Source organism: Esox lucius, chromosome 21, assembly GCF_011004845.1.
Source record: "Esox lucius isolate fEsoLuc1 chromosome 21, fEsoLuc1.pri, whole genome shotgun sequence".
In the NCBI taxonomy this organism is placed as follows: Eukaryota; Metazoa; Chordata; class Actinopteri; order Esociformes; family Esocidae; genus Esox; species Esox lucius.
The window spans coordinates 22,184,941-22,199,520 of record NC_047589.1 but is presented as its reverse complement, the minus strand read 5'-3'; the positions used below and the strand labels follow the sequence as shown (position 1 = coordinate 22,199,520).

At 43.9% G+C, this 14,580-nt stretch overlaps 1 protein-coding gene across 2 annotated transcripts in view; it reads right to left on the bottom strand.

Moving 5' to 3' along the window:
• Nucleotides 1-14,580, bottom strand: part of gnal (guanine nucleotide binding protein (G protein), alpha activating activity polypeptide, olfactory type) — a 38,049-nt gene that overhangs the window by 2,970 nt on the left and 20,499 nt on the right. For both annotated transcript variants that reach the window (XM_010885753.5, XM_010885754.5), the window contains exons 5-7: nt 13,613-13,710; nt 391-445; nt 161-234 (exon numbers count right to left, since the gene is read on the bottom strand). In XM_010885753.5, coding sequence (XP_010884055.1) covers nt 161-234; nt 391-445; nt 13,613-13,710 — 227 coding nt within the window. The remainder of the gene's footprint in view (nt 1-160; nt 235-390; nt 446-13,612; nt 13,711-14,580) is intronic.

Genomic DNA, 14,580 nt, shown 5'->3' with positions numbered 1-14,580 from the left:
CTCTCCTTGTAAATTGGGGACAAATTCAGATCTAAATTTGTTTTTCATAAAAAACTAAGCATTTTGACCCTCCAGGAGCATAGTTCAATAGCTCTGCCGTAGTCTTCAACAGACAATGATCGATGATATCTAATCAGGGCGAAGGAATGGGTTTACTTACTGAAAGTTCACTTTGTCGACTTGAAATCTTGTTTCAAAAATCCCTGAAGTCAACACTCGGCAGCGTAGCAGATCCTGGGGGCAGGGGGGTTCAGGACAAGAGATGCAAAGAGATTACAAATGAAAAAGAAAAGTAAGAGGGAGTGAGCAAGAGTTTGCCTACATTGTGCTTTTCATTGAGCAATGGAGCAAAATTCACCAATGGTTCAAACTGTTGAAAAGTGATCTTACCTGGTCTGTTGGTGTATAGTCATTCGACCTCACAGACTCAATTTTATCCAAGAAGCTGCAAAATACAAAACAGAACAAATGATTAAGGGACAGCGGCCTGGTTCTTAGGAACGTGGGGCGACACAACTGGGTCATTCTTGAATTGCGGTGGTAAACCCTGTCACTTGACTTGAGCAAGAACGGTTTGTAAATCCAGAGCATGGCCGTTCACCCTCACACCCCTGGGCCAGCTAACACTTAAACATAGACCCTAGTGAAGAGATGAGTCTTCAGTAAACACTTAAACATAGACCCTAGTGAAGAGATGAGTCTTCAGTTAACACTTAAACATAGACCCTAGTGAAGAGATGAGTCTTCAGTAAACACCCAAAGGTTGAGGCTGTCTCTCTCACTTTAAATCGGCAGATCATTCCACAATAACGAAGCTCTATGGGACAAAGCCCTGCCTCCAGCTGTTTGTTTCTCGGTAAAGTAGGGAGGCCTACGTCTTGTGACCATACAGTACATTTAGGCGCGTAGGGCAGGACCAATTCTGAGAGACGAGTAGGAACAAGTCCTTCAATCAGGTGTCCACTCAGAATCCAATGTGAATAACATTCAATGTTCATCTAAGAGGACTTTCATTTGGATTATCAGAGCCCCAGACCCACACATGCAGACAGGCACACACGCAAAGTAACACACACACACACACACACACACACACACACACACACACAGTCAAAGACGCATGTCTTGTTAAACAGACAGTGACTGTGTATTGACTTAGCCAATCTTGAAACTATAACATTCAGAATGTTTCATTAGCGAGCAGATAACACTGCCGTCACGTAAGATAGAGAATGTGGTCCTTTCTACAAAGCCCACTGCATACCTACTACACGGCCAATCAGAGGCCTGACCCATCCTTTTCCACCAGAGGGCAGCAGAGGACATCCCTCCCACCCCTACCTATTTATGTCCCCTTCTTCCTGTCCCATTACATAAGCCAGCAATTAGTTCCTGCCAGAGCTAGATGAGAGCCTCTCGCTCTGGTGTGCACGAACTGTTTGTTCCCCGGGTGTGTTTGAGTGTGTGTGTGTGTCCCTGTGGTAGAGCAGACAGGGCCACATGCACGCGCGCACACGCACACACAGTTGTTCTTTACTCACTGAAGAGCATGGTCATATCACCAACACTATCACTGGTATAAACAGTAGATACAACTCATCTGTAGTCAATTCTATTGTGTTACTCTGTTCGGTACTATTCAATTCTATTATGTTCTTTTCTGTTGTACTGTAATGTGTTATATTAATTACTATTCTGTTCTATTACATTCTACAGATTAGGCGAAGAGGTTATTGGAACTCCACATTCCATGGAAACGTGTGGGTGAAAGATGCCTTGGGGGAAATATCTCCTCATTGACTCCCAGCAAAATTAGCCTACATTTAGGCTATTATTTGATTTTGTATTTCACACTTTACTGAGGTGAAAAATAGAGTATGTTCATGACAATGTAAAATAGTCCGCTGCATTTCAACTAAAACAACTTCCTGTCAGCTAGCTACGCAACCAGCTTATACCGATGGAGTGTAGCCTTTAGCAGTAATGTCTACTCAAACTGAAAAGGACCATTTCTGAATATAAAGCTGCAGAAACAACCCAATACATCATAATGCAATGTGACTAACTACATTGCGGGTCTCTCACAATAAATAAATCACAAAAGATTTGACCAAAAGAAATATCGCCCATTGGCAGTATTGAAAAGGTTGATTTGAGTTTACGTTTTCGTGTCAGAATATACTGCAGTACCTTACTGATATACTAAGTATCCATGTGGGATGGCAAATGTGTGTGACTGTGGGTGTGTGTGTGTGCGCGCGCTTTGGGGAAGTCCAAATGCCCCACTCCTCACCTCCAAGTAACTTGACAAGACGGTACCAGAGCTAATAGTCTATTGTATGGACACAGTTACTGTGTATGGACACAGTTAGCCAAGTAGTCAGAGTCTCTGTGTCTTTTCATGACATAAAAGACAACAGCACAGTCAGTGTCTTCAACCTACCATTTACCTTTTGGTTTAAAGGGCAGGTGGCAAATTGGGATTTGTGAAGTTGGGGGGCCCTACTTTCTACTTTCCAGTTGTATCTCTAATGTTAAACTGGAGGCCAGTGGAAGTATCTCAGATGTTAAACTAGAGGCCAGTGGAAGTATCTCAGATGTTAAACTGGAGGCCAGTGGAAGTATCTCAGATGTTAAACTGGAGGCCAGTGGAAGTATCTCAGATGTTAAACTGGAGGCCAGTGGAAGTATCTCAGATGTTAAACTGGAGGCCAGTGGAAGTATCTCAGATGTTAAACTGGAGGCCAGTGGAAGTATGAGAGCGCAGCTCCTCCCAGGTCTAATTTCAACCATATGTGTTTGAATATTCCATATTCCTAAACGAAGTAAAAATGCGCTGTGTTTAAATACTCACAATTAAGATGTGTACATCTCTGAAAATAGTTGTTTTAGTGTGTTGACAAATATATTAATGAATTTAGTACGCCTTCTTATATTTACCCTCTATGAAGTATTGTCAGAATCGTAAGGAGAAGCAATTGGGCTAAGTAGTTATGCAAAACGCAACATAGAACAAGAGGGGTTAACAAAGACTAACATCGGTCTGCACCATTTGAGATCAGGCAGTTCATAATTTTTATTGGGAAAGTTGTCTCCTATGTTTTTTTATGGATATTTCAGCTAAATTGATAAAAGGTTACCAAATTTAACAAATCACCCAGCAGTAAGCTTTGAAACCATTTTTGCAATTAAAATCAACAGAACTATTTTATAGTGTGGGGGGGGAATATGTACAGCCCTACCTTTACCATAAAATGGTCTGAAATTAGAATCAGGTGACTTGGTTACCTTCATCAATAAATGATGTTAAATATCCATCTGTCCAAATATGTAAAAAAACATGAACTTTCCAGGAGGTGTCCTTACTTGTTCAAATTACAAAAGTTACCAGTATTACATCTTTACCAAAACATTGTAAATATAAAATCCCCCCCCTGGAGTTTGGACCTGGAAGCAGTTCTTTTTCATAAATCTCAACTGAGTGAGTTCCACAGCATCCCTTACCCCCACACGAAGAAATGCAAGGTTGTCGATCCAAAAACCCAACCTCAGCGCTGTCCTGATTTTATACGCTTTTTTTTCCTCCTGGACTTATCCATAGCCTAGATCTACTGGACTGAAGCTATTAATTGGTTGAATGGAAAGAAAAGATCAATAGTTTCCACATTTTGAGTGGCTATGGTGGTCAGAGCGGAAATCTGGAACCATCTAGAACCATCACTCACAATAATACAACTGACAGGGAATAACTTTAGCAAAAGAACCCAATGGTTTCAAATGACAAAAATTATTCTAATGGACCCAGGTAGACTAAAGAGTTTCTTCTTATAACATGTAATATTACACAATAGAAAAAAGTGTAACAACACAATGACCCACCCACCAATTACAGCATGAATGCAAAAGCATAAGCTAGATGAGGTATGGACTTTCACACTAAGATGCTGTAAATGTCACTCACACACACACACACACACACACACCCGCGCACATACACAAACCCACCCGCACACAAACACAAAGGTTCTCAGTTACACACCAGAGCAGGACACTAAAATAGCTCTGTCTGGCTCAAGTGTTTCATGTCTGAATAGCTGCTGTGTGTTTATGTGTCTACGAGTCTGGTCCGCTTAACTCGGTCTCTGCCAAAAATCAACAGGAATTTACACAGCTCCTATATTCCTGGTAGCAGCAAAGGCTTAACATGACCATCTCTATCCCCACCCAGGTCTGAAATTAAACCCTATTCCCTAAATAGCACACTAGTTTTGACCAGAACCCAGCTCCGATCCAGATGAATATAATATAGTTAGAAATGATATTTTCCCCAAATAGCATGGGTCACTTCTGACCTCTGTGGGTTCTGGTCAAAGTCAGGGAACTATATAGAGAAAGGTTTACCACTGATGGTGAAGGTGATGATTTACTTGACTGGATGGATGGAAGGAGTGTTCTTAGTACTACTGGAGACTCTGATAGGAGGTCTGGCGGGGGAGAGTGTTTATAGTAGAAAACATGGGGGCCATTTTGCATCCTGACAGATACATTAAACAGATTAAGAGATGCACCTCCAAAATCCAGCCACTCAAACACAAACGCGCGCACGACAGCACGCATGCACGCACACACAAGCCACACACTCACACAGCTGCAGGATAGCTCTGGCTAAAAATAACCCTGGGAATGGATCAGCTCCGAAAAAGACAGATTATACAAGTCCAGAGCGGGGGTATACACACACACACACACACACACACACACACACCACTCGATTTATGGGCACACTTTTGAGGAACTGCTCGCAGAGAGGGAGGGAGGGAGGGAGAGAGAGAGAGATAGAGGGGGAGGTCTTTCTGTACCTCTACAGCTGTTCCAATCATTAAGTTCCATAAATAAAACCGCAACGGAAATAGAAGCAGGGCTCTGATAGGACATTTGATTCATCCAAAAGGAATGGGGCCAAGTCCGTGGAGCTCCTTGAATGACTGCACACAGCAGACAGGGTGAGGCTCTGCTTGCACTATTCCCCTAGCGGCCTCAGGGTGGCGCCCCGTCTGACTGAAAATGGGCAAAGCGAGAGCACCTCCTTCAGTGGCCAACTGTGCCTGCGCAGGGCTGCAGCTGGGTTCCCTGTCAACGGGGTCGAGAGAGTGTGCTCCTCCTCTTCCTTAACTGGCTGACGCATGCTTGCACGCACGCACACACACACGTACAGAGCTGCGTGTATGCACCTAGTCATCTTTCTGGTAGGACTCAGTGAAACACAGACACTCTCACATACGACAAATGACCCAATCACAAATGAACCGTGGGAAAATCAAGATTACAAATATCTGACAACAATTGTCGGAGGCTCCGTGTCAGATGAATTCCTACCAGGATTGGTACAATATGCTAAATATTTTATACCCACTGACGTTGGGTGTGGGGGGGGGGTGGGGGGGGGGGGGCGAAGGCCTACAATAATCTGACTAGGACAGAGAGTTACAAAGTTTTCAAAGCATGTTGCACAGGTTACAAAGCCCTTTATTCTTTGAATGAATTAAGACTTTACTATAGTCAATCCTCCGATCAGAAACTGGGAGAACACCAATGAACAATGCCTGTGTAAAGTGAAAGTACTTAGACTCCTTCACTTTCTCCACATTTTGTTTTGCTATGGACTTCATTTCTATTTGATTACTTTTTTCCATTGATTTAAAAACACTATACACCATAATGATAAAGCGAAAACATGTTTAATAAAATGTGTCCCAATTTACTTAAAGTCTGGTAAGAATGCCTTCCATTCTTACCAGACTCGCAGTCCCTGCCGCTGAGGAGCATCCCCATAACACAAAGCTTAAACGTAGGTTGGTATCAGCCAAGTAATGAGCGGCATCTAGTTTTCACTAAATGCAGCACTTGGCATTCAGGTCTAATAGTGTAATATTAGTTTCAATGCCTGATCAAGTGCTACATGGAAGAACCTGCCAGAAGGTTGTCCTACTGGCAGGTTCTCCCATCCCTGCAGACAAACTCTCAAGCTGTGTTAGAGTGGCAATTGGGTTCACATGGTCACCTTCCTGAAAAAGTTCTGAATATTTTGCTGAAAAACTGTGATGTATGGAGGGGTCATCAGCATGCTACAGGGATGCTTCTCATCAGCGGGTGCTGCGCATCTTTTTGAAATTGAGGGAAGCCCCTTCTTCGGTCCACTTGGGAGGATGTCCCCTTTTCAGCAGGACAATGAGTTGTTCAAGAACAAAAAGGTGAACGTCCTGCAGTGGCCAAGCCAAAGCGCTGCTCTCAATCCTATTGAAAATCGGTGGCAATGTCTGAAAATTACAATGCTCAGAACAGTGTGCAAAGCTGGTAAATACCCAAATACTAAAATAATTTAAGCGGTTATTGCAGCGAATGCTCGCTTTACCTAATGGCTAGGGGTTGATTGAACTGTGTTGTTGGTGGGGGGGGGGGGGGGGTGAGGATGAGTGAACTGTGGGGCTGGGAAGGTGACCCCCACCCATCATCTCTTACCTTCCGTGGTTGACCTTCCTTTGTTTATGGCCTATTGGTGGGCTCCTCCCTTTGGTTTGATTTGACCGTGCAGCCGGTTTGTGCTGCACAGCACTGCACAGCTAAAAATAGCTTCAGCTTGCCCCGGCTCCACAGCTCGTTTACATAAGCTCTAAGGGGGGGGGGGATGGGGGGGCAAGGGGAGGAGTGGCGGACAGAAGTCCACAGGCACTGCCTGAGTCCTGAAATGCAGTGCTGCTTCCGACTGCTCTGCTCTCCAGCTGTTTTAGTGGGCCACCTTCCTTTCTACCCACCTACCCCCCCCCGCTCTCTGCCTCCCCCTCTGTCTGCCTGCCTGCCTTTTTCCCTCATTTTCAATTAAATTCATTCTATCTGTTGTCTGGTCTTCTCTCTGTACTCATCACCTTGGGCCTAACTTGCACATGTATGTGTGCTTGCACCCGCTGATGAGAGACACAATCAGAGACAGAGACATGCACCTATACCCAAGCACACAGACATTTCATAACAACAATGTGTCCACTCCCTCACAAGCCCCCCTGACTGGGACTCTTCACCCAGATCCAGCTACCACCAGTATTTAGGTAGCTCTCTGCCTGACCTATTTTAACATGGCAGCCTTCATTGAGGCCAGGAACAGCCTTCATTCTACTGTAGGAAGCATCTTCAGGGCGGAGACCTCTCCTACTCTGACCATATGCTACCAAGGTCCTCTGGAGCCAGACACAACATATCACACAAGCCTGGTGTAGAAAAGCGCTGAGGGAGTATCAACCAAACAAACTGCCTTGTATTGTGTCGGAGTAAAGGCTTTTCCACAAGCTGTCGTAGAATGTGGAAAACTGTCGTAGACTGTCATAAGGCTGTCATAAGGCGGAAAGGGACCGTACTACTATTTGACTATTTTAATATACAGGCGATGGGTGACAAATTAATGGAAAAAGCAACACAGTGTATCTGTTAGGTGCTGGGCCACTATGAGCCATCAGAGCAGTTACAACACTCCATGGCATAGATTCTATGGGTCTTTGGAACTCTACAGGAGGTATGGAAGACCTTTCTTCTAAAAGATATTCCCTCATCTGGCATTTTGTTGACGGTGGTGGAGAGCGCCGTCCAACACATTGGTCCAAAACCTCCCATTTGTGTTCAATTGGATTGAGATCTGGTAACTACAAAAACCCTCTTGCAGTGTGGATGGGGAGCGTTATCATCCTGAAACAGACCCAAGAAGGGACCCTCTTTCAAAGTCACCTAAATCCTTTCCTCTTGCCATCTTGATCCAAAACCGAGAGTCTGCTCAGCATTTTGAGGACAGCTGTATGGAAGCATCTGCATTCATTATGTCCCTCCACTCAATTATTCAGGCTTGTCCTTTAATTTGTCACCGTCTGCATGTCATAAATGTTTAGTTTTAGTTTTTTTTATAGTCAAAAGTAGAAAAAGAAAACTCAAATTGGACTGCTATAGGAATAATGCAAAATCCGACAAATAACTGCAGACAGTTCGTAGTTGTCCCATACTAGCAGTTGGCTAACAGCAGCCTAGGCAACAGAATCAGTGAAGTCTGCTGTTCACCATCAGAGAACTGGTGAGTGTTTTTCATTGATCTGTGTCAGGTCTTCTGAACCCTGCAAGGAACTTGCCTGTGGGCTAATGGCTAATTGAAATAGAACATCCCTGTCAGGACTGACTAGTGCATTATGATAACAATACTAGTAATAAAATGCCTGTTCATATTAAAAGGGGTAACTTAACAACCCCAGTACCAGACATTTCTATGGTTTGCATTTTTTAAATACGCACATTTTGTATGTGAAAATGATAGATGTTGTGACCTTTGACATTTTGTAGTTACTATAGGTAAGCAGTGTCAAAACACAACGCCTTTGTTTCTATGGACAGGCTGGCTACCTCAGGGGTGTAAAAGAAAACATCTTCACACAATAATACAAGAGTCAGTAGCAGAAAGTAAAACAGCTGCAAAGTCACTAAAAACAATCTTAACTAACACTTGGTATAGATCACAATTCTAGCTCACACAGTGTTCATCGGGTTGCTGTGGCAACGCAAGTCTGAATTTCAGGGAGACATGTGGAAGAGGCGGGAACAAGGTACTTGAAGGAAGACAAGATATTAATCCGAAACTACTAAGGCAATAAAGACGTTTCGGTCAACTGGAGCAGTGATGCCTGGAAAAGGATGTGTGTGTATTGCACCCGTGCACACAGAGAGGAGTCAAGAGCTAAAACATATTCCAATCGCCGGTGGAGAACCACAAAGGAATTTGGTAAAACCTTGGGATCACCGAGGGTTGAAAACCGCAATCAACGGACACATCCATGCCCACAAGCTATTTAGACATTTGGATAGGAAAATGCTCATACTCTCATCAAGACAAATGTTTGCACTTCCTAAACCTTATTTGAACTTTAATGACAGTTGAGGCTTTCCTCAATAAGACTTTCAAATAGCTTGTTTGGCATGGAGTTGGCATCTAATTAAACTTTTTACTTTACTTAAAATAATTTCTATTTAAATAACTGTAATTACATTTGAAGTATTTAACGCTAACTTAGTGCATCAGCATTTAATCAACTGTATTTTGGCACTTTGTGAACTGAAACAGTATTGACATAATTACAGTCAATTTATTTACTGTAACAAATATTTCGATACATACGAATATTTTTGTTATTTCTTTCTCTTGGGCGGTTGCTGTGCAATAATGCAATAGTAATATAAAATAATACATTTAGTAGACGCTTTTATTCAAAGCAATTTACAATCATGCATGCACAGCAATATTTACTCTCACAGGAGGTCCACCTGGAATCAAACCTACATTCCTGCCGCTGCAAGCACCATACCAACTGAGCTCCAGAACTCTGGCGCGCAGCCTGGACACTTGAGCCCCGGAGCCACAACTTTGTATAACTGGGGAACAAATCCAAGGACCAAGCATGACAGAACCACATGAACAGTACTGTAGAACAATGACACAGTGTGTGATTGAATTCAACTGTACTGAGTAATTGGGCATTGCATTGCACAACAATCGGCTCGGGAGTCCGTGGATGGCAAACATTTGCAAAGGAAGCCTGGCATTCCGGAGTTCATTGCGAGAACTGGCGCCTGAATGAAAAGAAACATCAGGACCGTTTTTTCTTTTAAGGCTATACCTGTTTGCCCACGGCTGGTACCAAAAGCACTGGTTCACCAGAGATTAGGGTGAAACATGGCTACGATAAACATAATAAACCTCACTTTTAACTAAATGGGTCTCACCACCTGGGCAAAACCCATTTGGGGCGGAGACATAGTATCCCCACATGGGACCAAACAGATTAACCAGGCCAGCCTGGCGAGGATGAGCAGGCTTTGCATGTACAATTCTCTCCCAAGCAAGGACCAGAGCAGGCCAGTGAGAACAGTGTGCCTTTTGAGCACCAAAGGGACTATATTAAGGCCTTATCAGCCTGCAACATCAGCAGTGTCCTCTGCTTCCTACTGACGACTAAACACACAAATCAGCATACTACATGACCACCATGGTATCAGTGACACACAGGGGAAGAGTTGCCTTGTGTCTTTGATAGTACAACACCCCGGGTTGCTATGTGCATGTTTCCATAACCACGTGTGATATGATGCTTTTAAACTAACTCAAAGGTGAAGTTGTAGGCTAGGCCCATTACAACAGGCTTAAAATGAACCACTTCTGGCAGATGAAGATAGAGGACGTATGTCCCGAATCCCTCACTACCTGTTGAGCGAGGAATTCTTCCGAGGAAGAGGATACTTGTACGTTGCACTGTGCTGATGTGATATCAGTTACCGGAACGTACAGCAAGCCAGGGGACTTAATGAATGGCACACGAAGGACAATGTCTTGAGAGGCTAGCTCTCAAGCTATGGTAAAATAAGGCCGTTGCTCCAATTTTTTTGGGGGAAATCTAGAAAAGTATATTTATTGGTTGTTTTGAACATAATTTGTTTCACTGCCATTTTTCATTCATTGGTTGTTTTGTACTGTATTTTGTTCACTGTAATTGGAATTTTGATGTGCCAGCAACTGACAGTGTGTGTCAAAAGAGCATACTACAAGAAGAAAAACACAATGTAACAACTCTCTCGTTTTGTTAAGTATTTAGCTCAAAGCCGTGTGTGGAAACAACACACTTCACTTCGAAACAAGTCGAGTCAAACTCCTGACAAAACTGCACTGAATAAACAAGGTCGAATGAAACAAACTAGTCGTTCCATGACATGTATGGGGTTTTCCTAGGCTTACAACAATGCCTCACTAGACTGGACAGTGGCCTCAACCTACTGTGTAACAGAACAGAACATTAAAATCAATTAAAATGCAGGAAACAGTCCTCCCATAAAAAAAAAAGCCTTAGATGTACGATGTACAGTCTAAATGTACAATGGACGGTCAGTATCGACTAGCTTATAGGATTGTGGAATGTCAATATGGGTTGCCTCTTTGACACCAGTACTTGGATCTGCCGATTTGCCTATTTGTCCATATTTATTTAGAGTTTGAATTGGACAGATAGCAATGGCAAACAGAAAAGGCTAAATGGAACAGGGGGTGCTAGTGGACGCCAATGGCTCAGCATTTTCCGTTGCATAGCTACAAGTTATGTTCTGTATCAGCCACTACTGCATGAGCAGAATGTTTCTATTCTGAATAACAACCATGACCTAGAAGCATGCTCAGGGACAGAACTATTAACTTTTAACAGAGCTTTTTAACTTTGCTTAGGGATTCGATCAAGCAAACTTTTAGTCGTCTAACCACTAGACTGTTTGCCAGCCATTTAAGGAAACCTCAGGAACATGACTTCAGAACAACAGGGAACTTCTTAATTTAACCAGATTTCAACAACAACCTATTTCAAACGTTTGAAAATGATTTGTTTTTATCCTGGTAACTTCTCAGCTACCAAGTCGCAGCACAATGACATTAACTTGGCAAGTCTACTTTTGAAAGAGATTTCTTTCGGGCACGTTGCGCTTTATAGGACAGAAAATGGCGAAAGACTGAGAAGCTTTTGGTGAAAGGTCAGATTCAAACTGATGTGCACCAGATGGCTTAAACCGTTGGACCATCTAGACCACATTAAATCTACCTTTAAACATTAAAGTAGACTAGAAAAAACCTGGTACCACGCTAGCTACAGCTAAACAGGCAGGAACAGAGGTTGGAATCTCTGGTCATGCTAACTTAGCGCTAACTGTCAGTTATGGGCCTTAACAGATGACAGTTCCCTCTTCTTAGCTCAAACGGGGCCACTTTGTTTCTGTATACAGACGGCAGAGATATTGTCAATGGAAACGAGATAGCAGTTAAACACGGATACAGTACAGCTACTGTGCGTCATGGCATTGAGTGATACATGTGTAAGCGTACGCAGAGACACACAGACACACACAGAGTTAGACTGGGCAAACACTTCAGAAGGCTGTGTCAGCCGTCAGTAAGCCACAGCATAATGGGTGACTTCCTGGGAGAGGAACAACAAGCGAGTCTGACGTCACGTCTTTCACGTGACACACGTTCCGACTGACTAGAGATTAGGAAAGGACAACTTCTATCATTTTATGGTCACTATATTCGCCGGGGTTACAAAACCTTGTTCCACACAAAAGAGTGCATGGCAAACAGAACTACACCCTGTCAAGCCAAATGGTGTCCAGAGTGACCCTTCTAAACAAAGGCTATGGAAATGATGACCTTGAGAAATCCCTGCAGAGCACCTCCGGGTAGGTGGAAAACGCCATTGTTGCTATGACAATACTACACGACTAACCAGAAGGCCTTGGGAAGGCCCAGGACCCGCAAGGAGCGTCACCGGAGACACACTGAAGGGCAACATTGATGAGAGCCACCAGGGCGGCGACGATGAGGGAACATACAGACCTACCGTTAACAAGGATGCGCGATTAAAAGCACTGTGAGCATTATGAACTACGCCCAGCTTAATGAAGGTCTTTACAAAACCCTCTCCTATGGATACTTCCAGCAGGAGTCTGAAACTCAACTGTCACCTATCAGACTGGTGGATGAGCAGCTATGTCACCCATCAGACTGGTGGATGAGCAGCAATGTCACCCATCAGACTGGTGGATGAGCACCTATGTCACCCATCAGACTGGTGGATGAGCAGCTATGTCACCTATCAGACTGGTGGATGAGCAGCTCAGAGGTAAAAGACATAGAACAAAAGTTCGGAGTTGTGAAATATTTAGCTCTGCCATCTCTTTACTGGGATTTTGTGTTTCCTGTCACAGTGTTGATGGTATTACCCGAACAGAACTGTTAGTTTCCTGCCATGGTTTTGAGGTTATGACCTGAACAGAACTGTGTGTTTCCTGTCACGGTCTTGAATGTTTGACCTGAACAGGACTGTGTTTCCGGTCATAGTCTTGAAGGTTTGACCTGAACAGAACTGGGATTTCCTGTCACAGTCTTGAAGGTTTGACCTGAACAGAACCGTTTATTTCCTGTCACAGACTTGAGGATATGACCTGAACAGAACCATTTGTTTCCTGTCACAGTCTTGAAGGTATGACTTGAACAGAACCGATCGTTTCCTGTTATGGTCTTGAAGGTATAACCAGAAACAAAACCGCTCGTTTCCTGCCATGGTTTTTAGGATATGACCCTAACAAAACCACATGTTTCCTGTCACAGTCTTGAAGGTATGACTTGAACAGAACCGTTCGTTTCCTGTCATGGTCTTGAAGGTATAACTGGAAACAAAACCGCTCGTTTCCTGCCATGGTCTTTAGGATATGACCCTAACAGAACCATGTGTCATTTAATCATAACAGGGCACCAGGCATGTGTGGGCTTCTGGGGGTTTTGGGATTGCAGACTGCAGAACATGCTAATTAATCGGGGAAACAGAGTCCACAGGGACAGGGGGAGGTAGAGCAAGCTAAGAATGAGGGAGAAAGTCCACAGGAAGGCATGAATAAAGACAGAAGGAGCAGTAGGGGAGGGAGACAGATGCATGGAGGGGTGGGAGATAGGAGGACAGGGAGGAGAAAGGAGGTTGAAGAGGAAGGGGATACTCACTACTGAGCGCAGTCGATGAGCTGGTATTCGTTGGAGCGCTCGAAGCACGCCTTCACGCCATCATCGTCCCACAGCTGCTGGGCATGCTCGAAAAACTCCTGGTTTCCAAAATAAGAGAACAAGAAAAGATTGAGGAGAGGAACAGCGTTAGGAGGGATGGGACAGACCGGGGGGAACGCAGCATCTTCAACAAGGGCATTCGGGCCCAACAACCAAGACCAAGTTGTCACAATGTCGTGTCGCCTTCACCTTTTGCACGATTGAATAAAGGACACTGCATGTGAACGGCCTCTGGAGCCACCGGGTAGGCAGCCATCATAAGGGTGTCCCATCATGCATTATTCAGGTGTCACCTGATTGGCCGGAAGAGATTTCATAAATTAAAAATAAGGTGGAAAACGTCTGATCCATTCACGATGCGAATACAAAGACGAGCATGGCGGGTGGGGTGTTGTACCACTTCTGAGAAAGTGAATCCCCAGAATTAACAATTCAATGAGCAGCAAGTGAGTGGAGGAGCAGTCGGTTTTTTTGTTGAACAAGAAAGGAGCCGTCTATGTTTTTTTGAGGACCGACTTTGTTTTTTTTGGACAGTCTATGGTTTTTGTTGTGGCAATGGTGGGAAGGAAATGCGTGTATATGAGGATGGACAGACTCTCACATGATACCGCTGTGTTCTAAAGAGCCAGAGAGACACTGCACCAAGACCTTTGAAGGGGGAACCCAGAGTTAAAATCCTAAACTGACGAATACGGGCCAATATAAAAGTGAACCTGTATGGACAAAATAGTTAAAATCCAAAATGCTTTTTTTTCCTCAACGCAACGCAAACACACTTGCCTCAGAGGGAAACCGTTAGGAAAAGTGTGTGTGTGTGTGTGTGTGTGGGGGGGGGGGGGGGGGGGGGGGCGATTAGCGGAAGGAAGGTGAATATAAGGAGAGAGGGAGTGAGGAAAGGAGGTTTTGAA